The sequence below is a fragment of the Haliotis cracherodii genome, unplaced genomic scaffold (assembly GCF_022045235.1).
Source record: "Haliotis cracherodii isolate W230 unplaced genomic scaffold, xgHalCrac1.p SCAF_2, whole genome shotgun sequence".
Taxonomy (NCBI): Eukaryota; Metazoa; Mollusca; class Gastropoda; order Lepetellida; family Haliotidae; genus Haliotis; species Haliotis cracherodii.
Genome location: NW_027266275.1, coordinates 21,640,461 through 21,664,059, shown reverse-complemented (window position 1 = coordinate 21,664,059; position 23,599 = coordinate 21,640,461). Strand labels below are relative to the sequence as shown.

The 23,599-nt window shown below is 39.8% G+C and overlaps 1 protein-coding gene across 2 annotated transcripts in view; it reads left to right on the top strand.

Annotated features, from left to right (window-relative positions):
• The window catches only part of LOC139468814 (uncharacterized), a 34,858-nt gene extending 14,300 nt beyond the window's left edge, over positions 1-20,558 (top strand). The window contains exons 1-10 of one of the 2 annotated variants that reach the window (XM_071250956.1): positions 7,525-7,598; positions 8,307-8,819; positions 9,827-10,357; positions 10,895-10,951; positions 11,277-11,383; positions 13,227-13,463; positions 17,434-17,547; positions 18,307-18,342; positions 19,269-19,328; positions 20,303-20,558. In XM_071250956.1, the coding sequence (XP_071107057.1) occupies positions 8,366-8,819; positions 9,827-10,357; positions 10,895-10,951; positions 11,277-11,383; positions 13,227-13,463; positions 17,434-17,547; positions 18,307-18,342; positions 19,269-19,328; positions 20,303-20,530 (1,824 nt within the window). In that variant the 5' untranslated portion in view covers positions 7,525-7,598; positions 8,307-8,365 and the 3' untranslated portion in view covers positions 20,531-20,558. Of the gene's footprint in view, positions 1-7,524; positions 7,599-8,306; positions 8,820-9,826; positions 10,358-10,894; positions 10,952-11,276; positions 11,384-13,226; positions 13,464-17,433; positions 17,548-18,306; positions 18,343-19,268; positions 19,329-20,302 lie in introns of those variants that run through there. The other variant, XM_071250954.1, reaches the window with a different exon arrangement.
• Positions 20,559-23,599: the final 3,041 nt, after the last annotated feature.

Here is a 23,599-nt window from a genome sequence, read left to right as displayed (position 1 = left end):
TAATGGAATCTAAAGATTTCTTGTCGGTTGATGATAGTAAATAATATTTCACACTTGTGGACAGAATCTTAATGTAATAGGCCAATATTTCCAACTTTAAGAGATTCTTTACTATTTTATGACTCATATCACCTTGACCAGAAGTGGGAAAATGCCTTTAAAATCTACAATTAATGGAATCTTAAGATTTCTTGTCGGTTGATGATAGTAAATAATATTTCACACTTGTGAGCAGAATCTTTATGTAATGGGTCAATATTTCTAATTTTAAGAGATTTTTGACTATATCATGACTCATATCACCTTGACCAGAAGTGGGATAATGCCTTTAAAATCTACAATTAATGGAATCTTAAGATTTCTTGTCGGTTGATGATAGTTGATAATATTTCACACTTGTGGACAGAATCTTAATGTAATGGGTCAATATTTCTAATTTTAAGAGATTTTTGACTATATTATGACTCATATCACCTTGACCAGAAGTGGGATAATGCCTTTAAAATCTACAATTAATGGAATCTTAAGATTTCTTGTCGGTTGATGATAGTAAATAACATTTCACACTTGTGAGCCGAATCTTAATGTAATGGGTCAATACTACTAATTTTAAGAGATTTTTGACTATTTTATGACTCATATCACCTTGACCAGAAGTGGGATAATGCCTTTAAAATCTACAATTAATGGAATCTTAAGATTTCTTGTCGGTTGATGATAGTAAATAACATTTCACACTTGTGAGCAGAATCTTTATGTAATGGGTCAGTATTTCTAATTTTAAGAGATTTTTGACTATATCATGACTCATATCACCTTGACCAGAAGTGGGATAATGCCTTTAAAATCTACAATTAATGGAATCTAAAGATTTCTTGTCGGTTGATGATAGTAAATAATATTTCACACTTGTGGACAGAATCTTAATGTAATAGGCCAATATTTCTAACTTTAAGAGATTCTTTACTATTTTATGACTCATATCACCTTGACCAGAAGTGGGAAAATGCCTTTAAAATCTACAATTAATGGAATCTTAAGATTTCTTGTCGGTTGATGATAGTAAATAACATTTCACACTTGTGAGCAGAATCTTTATGTAATGGGTCAATATTTCTAATTTTAAGAGATTTTTTACTATATCATGACTCATATCACCTTGACCAGAAGTGGGATAATGCCTTTAAAATCTACAATTAATGGAATCTAAAGATTTCTTGTCGGTTGATGATAGTAAATAATATTTCACACTTGTGGACAGAATCTTAATGTAATAGGCCAATATTTCTAACTTTAAGAGATTTTTGACTATTTTATGACTCATATCACCTTGACCAGAAGTGGGATAATGCCTTTAAAATCTACAATTAATGGAATCTTACGATTTCTTGTCGGTTGATGATAGTAAATAACATTTCACACTTGTGGACTGAATCTTAATGTAATAGGTCAATATTTCTAATTGTAAGAGATTTTTTACTATTTTATGACTCGTATCACCTTGACAAGAAGTGGGATAATGCCTTTGAAATCTACAATTAATGGAATCTTAAGATTTCTTGTCGGTTGATGATAGTTGATAATATTTCACACTTGTGGACAGAATCTTAATGTAATGGGTCAATATTTCTAATTTTAAGAGATTTTTGACTATATTATGACTCATATCACCTTGACCAGAAGTGGGATAATGCCTTTAAAATCTACAATTAATGGAATCTTAAGATTTCTTGTCGGTTGATGATAGTAAATAACATTTCACACTTGTGAGCCGAATCTTAATGTAATGGGTCAATACTACTAATTTTAAGAGATTTTTGACTATATTATGACTCATATCACCTTGACCAGAAGTGGGATAATGCCTTTAAAATCTACAATTAATGGAATCTAAAGATTTCTTCTTGGTTGATGATAGTAAATAATATTTCACACTTGTGGACAGAATCTTAATGTAATAGGCCAATATTTCTAACTTTAAGAGATTTTTGACTATTTTATGACTCATATCACCTTGACCAGAAGTGGGATAATGCCTTTAAAATCTACAACTAATGGAATCTTAAGATTTCTTGTCGGTTGATGATAGTAAATAACATTTCACACTTGTGAGCAGAATCTTTATGTAATGGGTCAGAAGTGGGATAATGCCTTTAAAATCTACAATTAATGGAATCTAAAGATTTCTTAGAATAGTAGAATAGGGGTAGAATAGGTCTTTTCAGCAATCCATGCTTGCCCTAAAAGGCGACTATGCTTCTCGTAAAAGGCAACTAACGGGATCGGGTGGTCTGGCTCACTGACTTGGTTGATGCATGTCATCGTATCCCAAATGCATGGATCGATGTTCATGATGTCTATCACTGGATTGTCCGTGTTGTCTGGTCCAGACTCGATTATTTACAGACCGCCGTCATATAGCTGGAATATTGCTGAGTGCGGCGTTAAAAAGGGGCACTGATCTAACGCCATTCCCCGGACTGGTTGTTGCCTTTGTTATTGTTTTTTCCCCCGTGAGTACCCGGATGATACGCAACGCAACTGAGCGTGACCAGAGACTGGGCTACCGTCTGCAAGGACAGCTAAATAAACTTGGAGGCAATATTTGTTTTACGCATTTTTGCATAAACACTGATTGGTTAACTGTGATCTATAAAGATTCGACAAAGGGCGCATGTTAAAAAATTTCTTCAGCCTAAACAAACAGACAAAAAGAACGGCGGAGCTCATCGGAAGTCGTCATTTGGAAAAAACCCAGATGGTTATAGTTTAATACTAAAAAAAGTATCCATGCAGTGAAAGCATTTTCGGATTTCGGATTGTGAAATACGATTACTACTCACTTGTTGTCATACACGTTTTCTCGTATAACCCTACACTTGTGTATTTGTCGTCATTCACTTGATGCTCAGTTAATGAATTTATTACAGGTACAATTAGTGGTAGCACCACTTAGATTACCTGACAAAGGTTCTCATTTGGCATTTATTGTGTCTGGGGTAATTATTCAATCTAAATCCAGGTTTTAAGTGAGGTTATGTAACATGCACGTGGCAGCCCAGCAAGAGATGAATGATCAGTTGATTTACTTTTTTTTGTAAATCAACGGATCGTTCCTAGTCATCAAAGGATTAACAGAAAATACGTTGATTGATTAATCACTGTTATCTTGCACAGTGGATATGTCAAAAGTGAGTGTTTACATGTCTAGGTTTACTAAAACAAAGGGAATACACTCATATCATGGCGTGAAGTGCCGATGTAAAAACAACATACAATTTGTTCAAAGGGTTAACTGATAATGCGTTGATTGGTTGCTCATTGTTATCAAACTCAATGGATTTTTTAGGAACCGTCCACGTAATGAAAATAGTTGTCACGTGGCCTTTCTCAGCCGACCCTTGAGACTTGACACCCGAAACGATATATATCTTTTAGAATATTTGATAGTTACAGAGACACGTGACATCGAATAAGTTATTCTGTATAGCTGCAGACGAGTGGGATATTATTCCTTTTTGTGGATATTCACGGATACATTCCTCGAATAAGGAAGCTGCCTATTTATAAACATAAATTTGGTAAGTTGTAATTATGGTATTTGCATTTTGTTTTCCTTCATTTGAACCGATTCATTCTTGTTTTTCTACGTCTTGGTTGGGAAATTCTTCAATACGCGATAGACGTTGTTTTCACAGGTCATTTCCTTTGTAAGCGTGTATAGATTACCGTCAATTTGTAAAATGTGATTCTCTCAGGCAATTTTTAAAATGTGTAAATATTTCAGTCATTTTGACTAAAAAATCTGTCCAGATTGATTAAGACGATCAAAAGGGCCTACAAACATCACAACAGATTATTATGTAGGATTAGAAGCCAAACAACATAGAAATGTACTTTCAACGTAACATTTTCAGTCTCTTGGTGATGACGTTAAACATCAAAATGTTTGGAATTCGTTATCATAATAATACAGATGGAAATGTTTTTCAGTCACTTTGTAAAATAACTGAATATTTAGACATTTAATAAATATGTTACACATTTTGACAGTAAAAAAATATACACACTATAAAAAAAGCAATGCTCAGGTGAAATATTTACTTTGTGTTGCAAGTCAAAATAGTGTAAACGAAAATCGCAAAATTACCAAGCAAGTGACTTATCAAAACTTCGTCACGATTACCGATGCTACCCACAAAGATGCCTACATTTCCTTATTATCTCGAAAACTGTATTTCATTTTGTTGATCAATGTGACCATACGCTCTTATTACTACCGGTATCCATAAAGTGACTAATGCGCTTACGAATGGCACAACAGAGGTCGCGAGCTAGTCTAGATTTCTGCTCTACATCCGGGTACTCACTGGGAAAAAACAATAACAAAGGCAACAACCAGTCCCGGGGAATTGCGTTAGATCAGTGCCCCTTTAAACAACCAGCCAACCGTCGATTGTCGCCTAACATGACAAGCGAAGCGGTGGGTATATTTTAAGCAATGCCCAACATAGACATACACAATGCACTGTCCATGGATCATCGTGATTTTAGGCTAGATATATAAATATATTATTTCGACTTGCTTCAATATATCTTTCCTTTATTTCAAATTGAAGCTGCCTGGTTCCTAAAACACTATGGAGAAACTTTATAGTCCTTTCTGTTAGGTCTGGTTTACCGGTGCATGCATCCATGATGAGTCATATCCGTCTTACCGCTTATATCTGTTAGTTATACATTTATATTTATACATTTATTATAAATTTGCACACCAAACTTCTGAGCTTGCATTACCTGCATCATGTATATGTGATAGGGTTAAGTTAAGGAGGTATTTGAGGTTACCACTAACTTGTATATGTGGGTAGAATGCCATTCTGAAACAATCGTCAATATCCAGCTTGGATACTTCTTAGCATGGTTCAAAGCTTACATTGGTCTGCATCTACAGCATTCTGAAGTATGTAAAATATAATACATCCGATACAAACCCTCTATCGTTATCTATCGTTCTGAGTGATGTATAGTTTATATCCGATATACATACTCCCCCGCGTCTTTCATTTATAATGATGTCTATTACATGTCTGATATACAACACCCCGCGTTTCATTCTGAGTAATGTATATTTTATGTCCGATGTACCTGTGTACTTCCCCGTAACTTTGTAAAGAAGAATTATAAAACACTTTCATCTTGTGTAATTTTCGCCTCAATCTTCTGGCAAACCATATACAATTAACCCATCGAACTAATTAAAAGAAGTGGAAAGAGCCTGTCTAAATACAGAGGCAAGTGAAATAATTGTTTTGAAATTATATAAATATGATTTCTCACATCTACTCATGTGTGAATTACAAGGATTCCCTTCAGCACAGTTACATTAAATAAATTAATGAGGATACATATTGTGCATTTCTATTCAGATCGTGGGATTGGAGGAGACCGCACGTTAAATTGGGCCACAAACAACAGAATACGGAAAATTGTTTACAGTTACATACAAAACAAAATCTAAATGGAATGCATAATGTGTCGGGGCTCTTTTATTTAACGGCCACAATCCGGAATATTTCAGAAACCCCTCGAGTTACCGCTTTTACTTTTGTAATATGGCCGATTCCATTACATTCTATACACTATTGTGACCACAATGTGATGTAGAAACACATCCTTGATTCTAATTATTGATCTAATTATAACATAATTTGTTAAAAGACAACTGTGACATTTGTGCATAAATTTGAATTACCGCACAGAAAGGCGTGTGAATATTTGTCAAGTACAAAATAACAAAAAAATAATAATAAGTAAAGATGTTTCCAATTTATTGTGAAGAATTTAATGTGCGTTATTTATTTGGAATGGGACATGGAAATATACAAAAGATCATATTCAGTACGGTCCCCCCAAAAATATAAATTAAATCATATTCCGCATATATATCGCCATGTGTTTTAGAGCTAACCGAAAGCATTACCGCAGTAAATGGGGTTTTGCGAAATTGTGGACTGTTTATCCCAGTTCTGGTCGTATCCCAGTTCTGGTCGCTACAAGCGGCGACAAATTCCCGTGAAATGCCGTCGCCGGAGGTCGAAGATGTCGAAGGAAGCAGGATCTGAGACGATCAGGAGACTGTCTGCGACGAAATAGTATCCAACAATATATGGCGCCATGACTATGGTAGAGCCATAACTAAACCTTCTGATCGGCTAAAAAGTGTGTTAAACCATTAATCCCGAATTGAGCCCTCGGACTCGAATGGGAGTAATTTAACAGTAGGCGTATTTAGGGAGCATCCATTTGATTTGTATGTTTGTTTGTTGTTTAACAACACTATAACAACACAATGACGGCGGTCTGTAAATAAAAGAGGCGGGACCAGACAATCCACTGATTGACATCATGAGCATCGATCCACGCAATTGGGATCGATGACATGCATCAACCAAGTCAGCGAGCCAGACCACCCGATCCCGTTAGTCGCCAGTTACGACAAGCATAGCCGACTTTTACGGCAAGTATGGGTTGTTGAAGAGCTATTCTAACCCGGATCTTCACGGTGCTTGATTTGTATGAGGGGGGTGGGAATGTTTGGAGAACAATCAATTTTTTTCCCCAGCTACCTTCAACAAACTATTCATTTACTGAGCACCATAAAAAAATTATATATAATTCATTTTCACTTTTTACACAAAACTATATGTGACGTTTGGGTATTTTCTACAAAACAAACTATTCATTTTCCCCCACTGCAAACAAACTGTTCATTTTGGGCAAGTTTCAGAACAAACTAGTCATTTGAAAATTTTCGCAAGAAAGAGTTTACGGTGCTAGTTTCAAAATGGCGATTTTCATTCCAGACAATGCTTTGAAAAATATAATGAAAAAGTGCTAGATTCAAAATTTTAAAATTGAACGAAAGAAAATTCTTTAAAATGTCTTTTCGACCTATAAAATTCTCTTCCATTTCAAAGGTTATCCCATTGGAGCAATGAATATAGTTCGGAATGCCCCGTTTTATCATTTTCGAGGTTGCATTATTTGAAAACACACTAGGACTTTCACTTTCGCGATCTAGTTGATCAGATGAAATGTTTGTTTGCTTGTAATTTGTCGCCACACTCGGCAATATCCCAGCTATAACATGGCGGTCTGTAAATAATCGAGTCCTGACCAGATAATCCCGTGATTGACATCATGAGCATCGATCTACGCAAATGGGATACGATGACATGCATCAAGTCAACGAGCCTGACCACCGGATCCCGTTAGTCGTCTCTTGCAACAATCATAATCGCCTGCATGTATTATTGAGAAGTATGTGCAGTATTTAAGGTCACTTTGTTTTTGTGTGAATATTTTTTACTCTGCTGCGACCTTCGCCTTCACATGCCAATGTATATTCCTGACCTCCCAGGTACTTTCTTCGTTGTTTAACGCCGCCCTTAGCTATATAAAAGCTAGATGACGGCGGTCTGAAAATAATTGAGTCTGAACCAGACAATCCAGTGGTTGACATCATGAGCATCGATCCACGCAATTGGGATACGATGACATGTATCATCCAGGTCAGCGAGCCTTTAATGGCAAAGGTACATACAATACCCCTTTAAACCCCATGCATTACTGGGCGACTTCCGTGTTTGCTCAAATTTGACCTTTATCCTCTCAATTGATTTATGATTGGATAACATTAAGCGTGAATGGCCATGGCCAGAAGAAACCAGTATTTACAACATGTTACAGTGACTTTCCATTTATAAAATCACATTTGCTTGCAATTTGAAAATGTACTGAAGGTCAAGGTTATTAGACCAGAAGTGCAAATAGTTTGTTAGGTAGCTAGTGGCATTTGACCAATTTAAAACAAAATCCAAAAAGTAAAAGGGGTGTCATTCAAATGGAAAGGGGGGCACGGGTGGCCCAGTCGTCTAAGGCGCCGCGATTCGCTGTGCAGAGTTGCGTCCCTTGGGTACGCCAGAAACCTATGATTGTGTGTTCGAATCCCGGTTCGCCTTAATCATGTTTCTAGGTTTGTCAGCACCATACCCGTGCTCGTGGGTTTCACCGAAGTGGTAAACGTCTGAGACCTGCATCACTTCGGGCTTTTCTCCCACATTAAGATGACACGCCGTGATATAACTGGAATATTGTTAAAAGCGGCGTTAAACCCAACTCACTCACTCACTCATTCACTCAAGTGGAAAGCCGCATAACTTTGTTATTAATTAAATAACAAGACAATAAAAATGAAATCATTAGTTTGGTTTTAGTATAAGATTTAACTGTTTACGTTTCAGAAATTGGATCATTCCAAAATTAAGTAAATCGGTTCGCACGTTGTTGTCCTTGGTACACAATGGACACGACGCCTCTGTTGTCAGAACCTGATGATGGGTCCATGCAAGGATCCCCATATCACCTTCCACAGCCTCTTCGGGGTCCATCTCTGGATGAATTAGCTGGATGTGGCGTTGAGGTAAGAAACCATGGTGACGACATCACAGCGACGGGCATCGACTTCAGGAACGTCACGTCTCTCAGCACGAATGTCCTGCTCGACAGGTTAAAGGAACACGAAGGGGAACAGGACCCAACTGTGAGAAAAGTCGTTTGTTCATCTAATCTGACGAATGATGATGCAGTTACAGTGGACATGACACGACGGAGCCCCATTCATTCAACACCAACTTACAGTGATCAGACTCGCAGTGACCATAGCGCCTTATCTGCTCACCCTCGCCACAATGGCAACCACACCTATACGAGCGTGGCAGACAGTCGCTCGGGGTCTGTTCCTCCTCTTACAAAAGGTAAAAAAGACGACATATTTGCCGTTGTTCTTGCATACATGTCATAGGCATTTGTGTAGACAACATTTTTTACAATGCGTTTTGATAAATTAGGACAACAAAAACCATTTCCATAATCATAGAAATCTCTTCAAAAAATAGAGTTCATTGTACGATTCCGACAACATCATAAGCATGTGTTTATGAATAACTATCAAATGGCGATGGTACCGCAGGTGTTCTTGAAAAGGGGAACGTATATCATGCCTAAAAGTTGGTACCCGAAACAAACACATGCAAGGGCAAGTCAATTGTTCCCCTGAAAAATCACGGAAACAAAATAGGGAATTACATACGGCATCATATTTGTCACTGATGCGTCAAATTTGAAAAGGTGATCCACATGTCTATACCATAATATGTTTTGAAAACTTTACAGATTCATTGAATGTTGTAACAACGCGATTTTGACTAGCAATAATAACCAAGGGTTCCATGATACAGTCCCTGTGAGATTAATTTGCTCAGTAACTTCTTGTCCTTATGTAACTTGTATGTATACCCTTGTACAATAAATTCCGTTTAGGTAGAAAGACATCGTCAGTGAGAAAGGGTTTACATCACATATCTTAATTCATTTTCTTTCAAGATCGTGTAGATGGCGGTACCGGAGTTGTGTCGCTTAGCCATGTCAAAAGACCTATGATCGTGGGTTCGAATCCCATATTCGGCCCGATTTCTACGTTTGTCAGCACCATACACCTGCTGGAATATTGCTAAGAGCGGCGTTAAGAAACAAACTTACTGTCACCACCAAAGTGGTAAACGTCTAAGTCCTGCATGACCGCGGGGTCTCCTCCCACGTTAAGCTGACGCCGTGATATAACTGAAATACTGCTCGATGCGGCATCAGACCTAACTAAAGGGGCATTCACACGGTACAACTAGTTGTATACCACTAGTTGTACCGTGTGAATGCCCCTTAACTGATCACTCTTTTCAAACTGACCACCTCACTAACTTCACAGCCTCAAGAGACGTGACCACCCGGCCTCGATGTGGTGAGATTATACACTCGTATGAATCTGCACACCCTGTTGCGATCGCAGTGGAAGCCCGTTCACCACCATGTACGAGCGTTGCCCCTCCGCTCTCAGAGGGAAAGAAGTACCACGTCTTCTTTTCCTATGAAATCACCGACAGGGAGTGGGTGGAGGAGGTAACCAAACAGCTAGAGTCGCCAGACCTCGGCTTCAAATGCAGCATGCACGAGAGAGACTTTCATGGCGGCAAGCGCATCATTGAAAACATCACTGAACACATCCGACTGTCGGAGAAGACGGTGTTAGTGCTGTCTCCAGACTTCATCCAGAGTCACTGGTGCATGTTTGAGGTAGAGATGGGGATGATCCTGAGCATGGAGGAGAGTCAGCTTCTGGTTGTGCCAGTCATGGTGGAGCAGTGCCGTGTTCCTGACAGTATCAAGACTCTCACCTACATCGACGCAACTCCCGGCCATGAGTGGTGCCAGCGGTTCATTGACGCCATAGTTTCTAAAGGTGAGTGTACTTATTCTAAAACACTACGCTCCCAAGTTGATTATGAAGGAACTTATTGATCTGAATGATTAAACTCCATTCATCTTTCCGATACTACAATAACTATTTATATCGAATTATTAATTACACATATGTTTATGTCCACATCGGCTCACATAATAAGGAAAGCAGATTCATATGACAACAAACTTAATTCTCACAGTTGAAATCATTTCTGCATATATATACGAAAGAGTTTTGTCGGTTCAGAACACTGAAATAATATACTGCCTGGAAAAATAAAGTATACTTGAAACTTGGATTTGACCAAAAAATTACAAACGTTTTTAAAACACTGCGAATAGGTCCAAAACACAACTATGATACCCTTATCAAATACGTCACCATCGAATAACCATTTCTTGTGTGTTTAATATTGAGCCACCTTCAATCATGGGTTTCTACTTTCTTTTGCCCGGCCGTTTAGTTTTCAAGGAATATGTCGCGATATTACTTGAAACTACTTATTTTAACAAAAATGGAACCATACGATTTCAGATGACCTTCTCGGTAATCTAACGGGTACAAAGGACCTAAGAATCGAACCCCGACACGGTGAGACTGGTATCACTTGAATTGCGCCGCCCAGCTGTTCCCTCCATGTCAGATGTCCTTACTGTCTGCGTATCAGTGAATAACAATGTTGATATAATGTTTATTATGCATAAAACAACATTAACTTGGTAAAAAAAAGAAATATATGCATTCGAGTATGTGAACGTATTGTGCAGTTTCCAATTTAAAGAAAGAATTCAAAGAATGTAAGGTGATGTTGATGCTGACGGTGCGAGTCTTAAAAACACAAACAGTAACACATTGCAAGATCACCAAACTACTTGCTACTTTATACTCATGTGCATGATTGTATTCCCGTCTTAAGGAAACATGGATTTGTTGACGGAGCTATCTTCCGACTACAAGTGTCTCTTTGGAGAACAAATGAGGGTTCCTTATATACCTGAGACGTTACTGAGGCCGGGTATCGAGGTATGTTTTTTAATACATTTTTCAGGTAGCTACGTTTGTGTTTGTTACTGATACCAGATAGCCCGGTATGATTGTTACTGATACCAGATAGCCCGGTATGATTGTTACTGATACCAGATAGCCCGGTATGATTGTTACTGATACCAGATAGCCCGGTATGATTGTTAATGATACCAGATAGCCCGGTGAGTGTGTTACTGATGCCAGGTATCTACGTGTGTTTGTTACTGTGATTAATTATCCATGTGTGTTTGGTTCTGAGATCGGGTATCTAGGTATGTGTTACTGAGATCGGGTATCTAGCTGTGTGTTTGGTACTGATACCAAGTATCCAAGTGTGTGTTTGGAACTGAGATCGAGTATCCAAGTGTGTGTTTGGTACTGAGATCGAGTATCCAAGTGTTTGATTGGTACTGAGATCGAGTATCCAAGTGTTTGTTTGGTACTGAGATCGAGTATCCAAGTGTTTGTTTGGTACTGAGATCGAGTATCCAAGTGTTTGTTTGGTACTGAGATCGAGTATCCAAGTGTTTGTTTGGTACTGAGATCGAGTATCCAAGTGTTTGTTTGGTACTGAGATCGAGTATCCAAGTGCGTGTTTGGTACTGAGATAGAGTATCCAGGTGTTTGTTTGGTACTGAGATCGAGTATCAAGTGTTTGTTTGGTACTGAGATCGAGTATCCAAGTGCGTGTTTGGTACTGAGATTGAGTATCCAAATCGTGTTTGGAACTGAGATCGAGTATCCAGGTGTTTGTTTGGTACTGAGATCGAGTATCCAAGTGTTTGTTTGGTACTGAGATCGAGTATCCAAGTGTTTGTTTGGTACTGAGATCGAGTATCAAGTGTTTGTTTGGTACTAAGAGAGAATCCAAGTGCGTGTTTGGTACTGAGATCGAGTATCCAAGTGTTTGTTTGGAACTGAGATCGAGTATCCAGGTGTTTGTTTGGTACTGAGATCGAGTATCCAAGTGTTTGTTTGGTACTGAGATCGAGTATCCAAGTGTTTGTTTGGTACTGAGACCGAGTATCCAGGTGTTTGTTTGGTACTGAGATCGAGTATCCAAGTGTTTGTTTGGTACTGAGATCGAGTATCAAGTGTTTGTTTGGTACTGAGATCGAGTATCCAAGTGCGTGTTTGGTACTGAGATCGAGTATCCAAGTGCGTGTTTGGTACTGAGATCGAGTATCAAGTGTTTGTTTGGTGCTGAGATCGAGTATCCAGGTGTGTGTTTGGTACTGTGATCGGGTATCCAAGTGTTTGTTTGGTGCTGAGATCGAGTATCCAGGTGTGTGTTTGGTACTGTGATCGGGTATCTAGGTATGTGTTTGTTACTTCGAAACAAATTCAGATCCATTGCTTCAATGTTGTTATTCCGAACCACACTAATATATTCTGCTTTAATCAATTTGTATGCGAAACACTAGATACAGATTATGCACGTAGGACTATTAAGAAGAAATACCAGTTCAATCAAGTGAAAACAATATCTTGACAGTCACTTCATTCATGAATATGTCCATTCATATATGCCTCCTCATGTTAGGGGCCGATGGTGGCCCAGTCGTCTAAGGCGCCGCGATTCGCTGTGCAGAGTTGCGTCCATTGGGCACGCCAGAAACCTATGATTGTGTGTTCGAATCCCGGTTCGCCCCGATTATGTTTCTAGGTTTGTCAGTACCATACCCGTGTTCGTGGGTTTCACCGAAGTGGTTAACGTCTGAGACCTGCATCACTTCGGGCTTTCCTCCCACATTAGCTGACACGCCGTGATATGACTTGAATACTGTTACAGCTGCGTTAAACCCAACTCACTCACCCACTCCTCTTGTTGCCTGCGCAGGTTCCAACTGATGAGTTTCAGCGGGCGATGGACATCATTCGTTCTGCATCGTGCTTCTGTCGACTGTTTTGTGACCTCGGACCTTGCTGTGTGCCAGTCTTTGCGTGCCTACTCGTTTTAGGAATCATGTTCATTGTAGTTTTCTTCGCAACAGGATACCAAGCGCCCACACTCTGTTGGTCTCTATCGCTGCCTTGGTCATCCATCGCTATAACATTTTATATTCAGAGAAGGATGGTAAGTAAATTGTCAGAAATGTCACTGATGTTTTTTGACGAGTATGTCTAACATTCCACACACTTTATTAATTTAATTCGGCAATGATGTTTTGTCAATGTATCCTTTCGCATTTTGCATTTTACCAGACCCCTACCCGCCATGTTTGTGTGCGGTTACGGTATGGCTGCACGCGACAATGTTAGTACATTTATAGTGTATTAATTATATAGGGCGATAAAACTCAATATAGGCAAAATATATTACCGAGTTTGTATTGGATTAAACCTCGACATTTTATATCAAAGTAATACATAAACACCTAAAATTAACATCAGTGATTAACTTTACTAAGTATTTTAAATGAGCTCGTGCGCATTCCTTTCCAAAATTGCGGAAGGTGTCTGTAAAGTGTTTTCTTGCCATGTTGCAAGCTATAGGTATTGGAGGCCAGTAGGCAGTGTGTTTCGGATCCTCATGGGTGCATCTTCCCGAGGCAGGAGTGTCCACTTGCCAATATCAAAGTCCAGTTCTCACCCTTGCAATTTCAAGCCTTGGCCCGATCGTGGCGCCACCCCATAGAGAAGACGAGTTCTGTCCCTTGTGATGAATACGCGATATCCAATCACATCGCTGTTCTTATTTTGAGTGGCTTCACAAAAACGTTCTGGTCGACCAGGCAACGAAATGATTCGAGATTTCATCCCTGATAGACACACACAATGATAGATTACCACAGTAAAATACTTAGTGCTGCCTCATTTCGCTTATATAATAATATAGCTATACAAACTACACAGTATCAAGTAACACTGCACATCGTAGTGACATGAAACATTCAGCATGGGGTCGTCGAGAATTAGCCCTGCATCTCAGTCACTGCGATTGAGCTGACACTCAAATACTAGTACATAAAGTAATTGGGCGAGTTGACTGAAATCTTTGAACCAATTCAAAAATAATTGTCTTCGCTTAATTTTGGGAAGAATTTCGGAGCAAATTCGACGGTCAATGGCTGAGGCCATAGCACCGCCCATGTTTTGGAATCCGGATCATTCGTCACCACTCGCCCCTTTCCGTAACCTGCATTCGGCCATTCGTGACCAACTTGTGTTATTCCGGGACAGGTTACGGAAAGGGGCGAGTGGTGACGAATGGCATTCGGCTTGTCCCGGGAAAAAATGAGTTGGTCAGGATGAATCCGGATGTTGATTTTCTTTAAAGGGGCACTGATCTAACGCAATTCCCCGGGACTGGTTGTTGCCTTTGTTATTGTTTTTTCCCAGTGAGTACCCGGATGTAGGGCAGAAATCTAGACTAGCTCGCGACCTCTGTTGCGCCATTCGTAAGCGCATTAGTCACTTTTATGGATACCGGTAGTAATAAGAGCGTATGGTCACATTGATCAACAAAATGAAATACAGTTTTCGAGATAATAAGGAAATGTAGGTATTTTTGTGGGTAGCATCGGTAATGGTGACGAAGTTTTGATAAGTCACTTGCTTGGTAATTTTGCGATTTTCGTTTACACTATTTTGACTTGCAACACAAAGTAAATATTTCATCTGAGCATTGCTTTTTTTATAGTGTGTATATTTTTTTACTGTCAAAATGTGTAACATATTTATTAAACGTATAAATATTCAGTTATTTTACAAAGTGACTGAAAAACATTTCCATCTGTATTATTATGATAACGAATTCCAAACATTTTGATGTTTAATGTCATCACCAAGAGACTGAAAATGTTACGTTGAAAAGTACATTTCTATGTTGTTTGGCTTCTAATCCTACATAATAATCTGTTGTGATGTTTGTAGGCCCTTTTGATCGTCTTAATCAATCTGGACAGATCTTTTAGTCAAAATGACTGAAATATTTACACATTTTATAAATTGCCTGAGAGAATCACATTTTACAAATTGACGGTAATCTATACACGCTTACAAAGGAAATGACCTGTGAAAACAACGTCTATCGCGCATTGAAGAATGTCCCAACCAAGACGTAGAGAAACAAGAACGAATCGGTTCAAATGAAGGAAAACAAAATGCAAATACCATAATTACAACTTACCAAATTTATGTGTATAAATAGGCAGCTTCCTTGTTCGAGGAATGTATCCGTGAATATCCACACAAAGGAATAATGTCCCACTCATCTGCAGCTATACAAAATAACTTATTCGATGTCACGTGTCTCTGTAACTATCAAATATTCTAAAAGATATATATCGTTTCGGGATATTATAACCAGTGTTCGTTTCTCAACTGATCACTTGGATTGTTTCAGGTGTTTCACATAGGTGTCAAGTCTCAAGGGTTGGCTGAGAAAGGCCACGTGACAACTATTTTCATAACGTCCACGGTTCCTAAAAAATCCACTGAGTTTGATAACAATGAGCAACCAATCAACGTATTATCAGTTAACCCTTTGAACAAAGTATGTTGTTTTTACATCGGCACTTCACGCCATGATATGAGTGTATTCCCTTTGTTTTAGTAAACCTAGACATGTAAACACTCACTTTTGACATATCCACTGTGCAAGATAACAGTGATTAATCAATCAACGTATTTTCTGTTAATCCTTTGATGACTAGGAACGATCCGTTGATTTACCTAAAAAAGTAAATCAACTGATCATTCATCTCTTGCTGGACTGCCACGTGCATATTACATAACGCACATTTCACCTCACTTCAAACCTGGATATAGATTGAATAATTACCCCAGACACAATAAATGCCAAATGAGAACCTTTGTCAGGTAATCTAAGTGGTGCTACCACTAATTGTACCTGTAATAAATTCATTAACTGAGCATCAAGTGAATGACGACAAATACACAAGTGTAGGGTTATACGAGAAAACGTTGATGACAACAAGGGAGTAGTAATCGTATTATCGACGCAATCCGAAATCCGAAAATGCTTTCACTGCATGGATACCTTTTTTTTAGTATTAAACTATAACCATCTGGGGTATTTCCAAATGACGACTTCCGATGAGCTCCGCCGTTCTTTTTGTCTGTTTGTTTAGGCTGAAGAAATTAATTAACATGCGCCCTTTGTCGAATCTTTATAGATCACATTTAACTAATCAGTGTTTATTCAAAAATGCGTAAAACAAATATTGCCTCCAGCCTCCAAGTTTATTTAGCTGTCCTTGCAGACGGTAGCCCAGTCTCTGGTCACGCTCAGTTGCGTTGCGTATCATCCGGGTACTCACAGGGGAAAAAACAATAACAAAGGCAACAACCAATCCGGGAAATGGCGTTAGATCAGTGCCCCTTTAAACATTCTCTGACTGTTCTATCGATATGTGCGACAGTCCTCTCATATTTTAGCACAGAAAATTAGGCTTGAAATGGCAAGGGTAGACTTTGATATAGGCTTGCCTCAGAAAGATGTAATGGGTGCAACAAATAAGCAATCATTACATGTGCGTCGGAATCAATGCGTATGCCATGCTTTGGAAGCATGTATTCCTCGAAAGAAATTAATAAGTTATAATGTAAAAATTTAAACCTTTCGCAAAATATTACTAAAAGCAATTATTATGCAAGGCACTGGAGTGGTTAACATTAGGCTTGCAATTTCGTATTTATCCATTATTCATGACGTTTATTTATTCGCTTATTTTAATATGCATCTCCGAGGCCGGCGGGGTAGCCTAGTGGTCTAAGCCGTTTGCTCATGACAACAAAGCCCTGGTTCGATTCCCCGATTTGACTGAAGTAATGCTAAGCGTGGTTTAGAACACCCCTCACTCCCCCGCCCATAGGAATCGAATTTCGGCGTCTCCATACAATTCTCTTTATAAAGTCTGTTCTCAGCCAATATGAGCAACACTTGACCTGAGTATCGTGAAAAAAAGTATAAATGATTATGACCTTCTGAATAATACCTGATTAATCTTTTTCCTTATTTCGCCTTCTCCAAAATGGCCAAGCTGAAATATAAGTGTATTTTACTATTGTTTTCGCTTCAGAGATGGTGCCTACTCCGCAAAGCAGTTGATGAAGTCAACGCAATATTTCTGAAGTACAACGTAATCGTGGGATTTAAGTTACAAGCGGGCGGTTGCATTCTCTCCCGGACCTTTGTCAGTACACGTAACGTTAAACACTTGTAAAATCAAAGATGTGACTCCAGAACATAAAATACAAAGTTTCATAAATGTCATCACACCCTTGGTGGCCCGTGAAGATATGGGGTAGAATAGATCTTCAGCAACCCATGCGGTCGTCAGAGGCGACTAGCGATCGGGCGATCATCGATGCTCATGATGTCAATCACTGGATTGTCTGGTCCAGACTCGATTATATACAGACCGCCGTCATGTAGCTGGAATATTGCTGAGTGCGGCGTTAAACAACCAAACAACAACAGAAAACACCATTGGTATCTTGGAAGCACGCGTGCCCCAGTCGTCTAAGTGACGTAATTCGCTCTACAGAGTTGTGTGCCAATTAGCCCTGATTGTGTTTTAAGGCGTGTAAGCATCATACGTGTGCTAGTTAGGTTCATAAAAGTGGTAAATAACTTAGACCTGCATCCAAGGCCGTAGTTTGTACAAGTATCACTTCATCCCCCCCCCCCCCCCCGCCCACACGGCTGGCTACGGCACTGGGATCACTATGGAATATCCTCCAACATCAAGCTGACACGTCTTGATATAACTGAAATACTGTTTAAAGCGTCGTTAAACTAAAATCACTCACTTACTCAGTATTTGGTATCCAACCCGAACATTAACGAAGAGGTATAACGATATTTCGGTTTACCTTTGACTAGCATCCTTCATTCAAAGCATATATTACTTTAACCATATGTGTCTATAACTGACATCGTTTGTTTTCAGCTCCAATTTTGGTTTTATGATCCAACAGAATGCAAGGTATGTACAAAACAATTCATGCGATGAATTATTTTCATTTTGCCCTTAACTTAAAATGTCATATCGGCAATATGTTAATTGTCATTGTTCAGTTTTTGCATATTTGTAAATTCCTCTAAAATGCAAGTGTTAGGTATTCTTACGAAAGACAATAACTTTATTTACTGTGTGAAATGTGTCAATTAATTGAGATTATATTAAATCGTATCTGATTCTTTCGATGATATTTTCTTGAGAAAAGTGTATATTGACATAGTCATGGTTGAGCAATAGTACTGTTTTTTTCCGGAAAAGACATGCGAGAGGTTTCATCGTGGTCTGATGGCCTGGACCCTTGCTCATAATATCAATCACCGGATTGTCTTGTCTATACTCGATTATTTACAGGCTGTCTTAGAGCTGGTTTATAGCGTTAAACGGGAAACAAATCTTGTGATATCTGCACAGCAGAAGTAATTCATATTTAATTCATCGTTTGTAATTCAACAAAAAACAGTAAATGTGGTTTCGTGTCACTGAATTATAGGGTCCATCACTTGTATGGTCAAGACTCGATTGTTTACAAAACGCCGTCGCTTAGCCGGAGCACTCCTATGCGTCGACAGGCAACAAACAAACACTAACTTTTTTAAAGCAAATTGTGTGAATGGCGGGTGCTGCCAGTTGGGCAGGACATGCTTACCCTTTTCGAGAACACCTGGTGTCAACACTGATTTTCGGTGATCCATTCATACAATTTCACAGTTATTTTTCCTTCCACGTCCAATCGAATCTGCTTCCGGGGATAATCGAGACTGATTAGTCTATTTTATTATATTTATCTCGCGTGTGTAATAAATCTCGACAACTTACACATTAAATCATAACAAACTCATGATATGAGCTTACGGTTTATGATTAACATGTATGTTTTGACTTACTTTCAGAAATTCTTGGAAACCTTTCTTGAAGACAGGGATCTCGAAATGGGTTTAACTACATCAAAGGTTAGCTGACACACTCGACTTTTTAGAATGACTCCAATAACAAAATAAATATAACATTAATGGGTTTTTTAATATTATAAATGTATATGTACCACACCTTCCTTATATGTTCACATAGAAGACTGAAAGCGCAGTACTAGTCTAGTCACGAGCGCGAACATTCGGCAGATCAGAAGCAGTAGAACTTGCCGATCACTAAAATTAATCTGTTTGTGACTGCAACTGACATTCAACCCTAAATCTAGGAGTCTTAGAGCCAAGATACATTAAGAAAAGTAATAGGGTTTGGTTCGGTGATGCAGGCAGTAGGGGTCTGGTCGGTGATGCAGGCAGTAGGGGTCTGGTCGGTGATGCAGGCAGTATGGGTCTGGTCGGTGATGCAGGCAGCAGGGGTTGGGTCGGTGATGCAGGCAGTATGGGTCTGGTCGGTGATGCAGGCAGTAGGGGTTGGGTCAGTGATGCAGGCAGTAGGAGTGGGGTCGGTGATGCAGGCAGTAGGGGTCTGGTCGGTGATGCAGGCAGTAGGGGTCTGGTCGGTGATACAGGCAGTAGGAGTGGGGTTGGTGATGCAGGCAGTAGGGGTTGGGTCAGTGATGCAGGCAGTAGGGGTCTGGTCGGTGATGCAGGCAGTAGGGGTCTGGTCGGTGATGCAGGCAGTAGGGGTCTGGTCAGTGATGCAGGCAGTAGGGGTCTGGTCAGTGATGCAGGCAGTAGGAGTGGGGTTGGTGATGCAGGCAGTAGGGGTTGGGTCAGTGATGCAGGCAGTAGGGGTCTGGTCAGTGATACAGGTAGTAGGAGTGGGGTTGGTGATGCAGGCAGTAGGGGTTGGGTCAGTGATGCAGGCAGTAGGGGTCTGGTCAGTGATGCAGGCAGTAGGGGTCTGGTCGGTGATGCAGGCAGTAGGGGTAGAGTAAAATTTCACTCTCAATTGTATTCGTAACCTCGAATTACAATATGTCAACTTGTCTTCACAGGCATCACTGCTGATTCAACACCACTGTGGTGACTATACTTCCGCCTACAACGAAGGTCGGCTCAAGGGCAAACATGGCGCCAGGCACGTCCGCACCGCTATCTGCCTTTGTCAGTTTCTTGAGGACATGTACTCTGAGGGCACACATCTTCCCCACGGCGGGGGACACCAGAAATGGGCTTCACACATTGTACCCATGTCGGGAATCGAACCCGGGCCTTCGGCGTGACGAGCGAACGCTTTAACCACCAGGCTACCCGACCCCCCCCCCCCCCCCCCCCCCCCCCCCCCCACGAGATGAAGTAAATAACCTCTTACACTGGGGATGAAGTAAATAACCTCTTACTATCAAGATGAAGTAAATCACTACCTTATTATTTATGGTCCAATTTAACATAGATGTGTAAGATAGCAACACAGACAATGCTTCGTGTCAATAACATATATATATATATATATATATATATATATATATATTTGTTCGTTTCTTTGCCATGTACCCCTACCCGTGAAGATCCGGGGTAGAATAGGTCTTCAGCAACCCATGCTTGCCGTAAAAAGGCGACTATGCTTGTCGTAAGAGGCGACTAACGGGATCGTGTGGTCATGCTCACTGACTTGGTTGATGCATGTCATCGTATCCCAATAGCGTGGATCAGTGCTCATGTTATCAATCACTTAATTGTCTGGTCCAGACTCGATTATTTACAGACCGCCGTCGTATAGCTGGGATATTGCTGAGTGCGGCGTTAAACAACAGAGACGAGAGGGCCAGGTAGCAGTTTGCATGCAAGTTTTCACTTATTGTGAGTGAGAAAATTTGTTTTAAAACAGCTTTGAACAATATTCCCGTTATATGCCTGCCGTGATAAGACGTTTACCAACTTTGCTACAACCTATAAGAGCACTGGTATAATGCAGTCAAACCATGAAACATAAACACAGGGAATCTGGGTTCTATAACCCTCAATCATTGATGTCTGTTGAGACTAAGGGACGTAACTCTGCAGAGCGAATTATTGCTCCTCAGTTTACTGGGCTTTCATCAATCTAGGTTATTTTGGTTCCCAAAGCATTCAGCTTCCATCGAGCTCAGTGCCGAGCATGTGCGTACATGCACTGGTACGTGTCATGCAGAATATCTACTGGTCGAAGACCTCAAATTCGCCGAGCAGATTTGCGTTCCTAGCCCAGATTTGCTCAGACTCTGATTGCCGTACTATTCTATTCAATTGCTAATTTGTCTCGTTATTGGATGTCACTGATTTTTTTCACCTCCGGACATATCAATATATATTATCATGTACAAAAATAGTCTCCAATAAATCGCTTGATCTTAAATGTTTATACATGATAAAAATGTAATTTACTGAATGTAATATTTAAGAGTGAGACTTTAATAAACACTTCTGTCTGTCTGTCTGACTGACTATCCCTCTGCAGAGAGTCTCCACTAAACCGGAGGTCAGACATCCTGAACCCTGCCTTCCAGACACTCCCTGAAAACGGAACATATTGCTCATGTATCCGGTTATCGGACTCCTACGGTTATATTTGGGACTAGCAAGGTTAGATATACACTACACTTGGTCAATTATGGGACAAACAAACTATGTTACACAGTGTGTTTACGCAATATCCTATGAATAATATATCGGGTAATATCCTATGAATAATATGGCGGGAGACACTAGAAATGGGCTTCACACATCATTAGCAATCATGTGTGGAATCAAACCTGGGTCTTCGACGTGATGAACTAGGGCTTTAACCACTGGGCCAGTCGCTACCCCACCACCCTGTCCCCCGTGAATGAACACGTGCAGTAATGCACTTGCTTAAAGAAAAAACAGGGGCGTACAGGATCGACCAATTACATTCCTGTCTCTTGTTGTGCAAAGCACCTGTGAGATTCATGGTGGTTTCCGACCGCCTCCGTGGTGTGTAGTGGATAGAGCGTCTGCCCGGAGAGCGGAAGGTCGGGTTTGCGATCCCCGGCCACATCAAACCAATAAAAGATGGTTTTTATTGTTACCCTGCCTGGCTCTCGGCATTAAGGAGCTAAAACAAGCACTGGTCGGATTTGGAGCCAGTATACTGTCTCTGAGTCGGGTATTCATATTTAACAGCGGCATGGTGTTCCAGACGGCCGACTGACACTATAACACCGGCATTAGTCTGGATTAGTACAAGCAGACACAAGTACACACACACACACACACACACTCGTGTGCACGTCGCATTATAATCTCAATAAAGACTAACACTGCGTTACACGTCATTTCACCTCACCTGGGGATTGTTTGCCTCCAAGACTTATAACGCCATAGTGTAGTCCTTCAGACACAATGGTACAGCAACTCATATTTACTGGATAATTATTATAATACTCTATCAACACAAGCAGGTTGTGTAGCTTTAACACGACCTGCATCAATATGTAGGGTTCCGGGTTCGAATAGGTCCCTAGTAACCTGTGTTTGTCATAGGAGGCGACTTCATGGGTCGGGCGGTCACCTCTGTGACTTGGTGTAATGCGTGTCATCGTACACCGACGGTGTGTGATGTTACTCATACTATCAACCACTGGTTTCGCAGTGTAATCTCCACGTGATACAAGATAACTTTGATCCAGAGTATGAACACGGCGCAAAAGACATTTTGTAGCATATCTACCTTTGATGCAAGTACTTATACTTTCATAATTCGCGTAGCTCAGAAGATAAAACAAAAATTGTAATTTGCATGTGGTACCTTCAGAATCAGGAATGAGAACATGGCACATTTCAGTTTCAATACTTATGTAATATGAAAGTAGAAAATAAATATATTATGAAAACAAAACCAGTAATATGTTTTCACAAAAGTGGCTTCCAGAAAGATGTTACATTATTTTCAAGGACCATGGGGTACTAAGTTGACAAATAGTGGTATGCATGATACTGTTGACATTGATATTTCTACAGAGGTAAAGTTATTAATACATTTACATAATTAAAGTAATAGCTACTATAAGGGTAACGCTATTTTTCAGGGCATTATCATTTGCAGAAGCCCGAGGTCTTCCAATAACTGCCCGACGAGGGAGGGCAGTTGAAAAGACCGAGGGCTTCTGCAAATGATAATGCCCTGAAAAATAGCGTTACCGTTATTATAGCTAAAATGGATGGAATTTGTTATCAAATAAAAAGAAACAACAATATCGGTTGTGAAACATTTACTGTAATCGACACCAATGTCACCTTCCAACTTTTACAAATATGGAAACGTCAAAGAACAAACCAGATGACGTCACTAT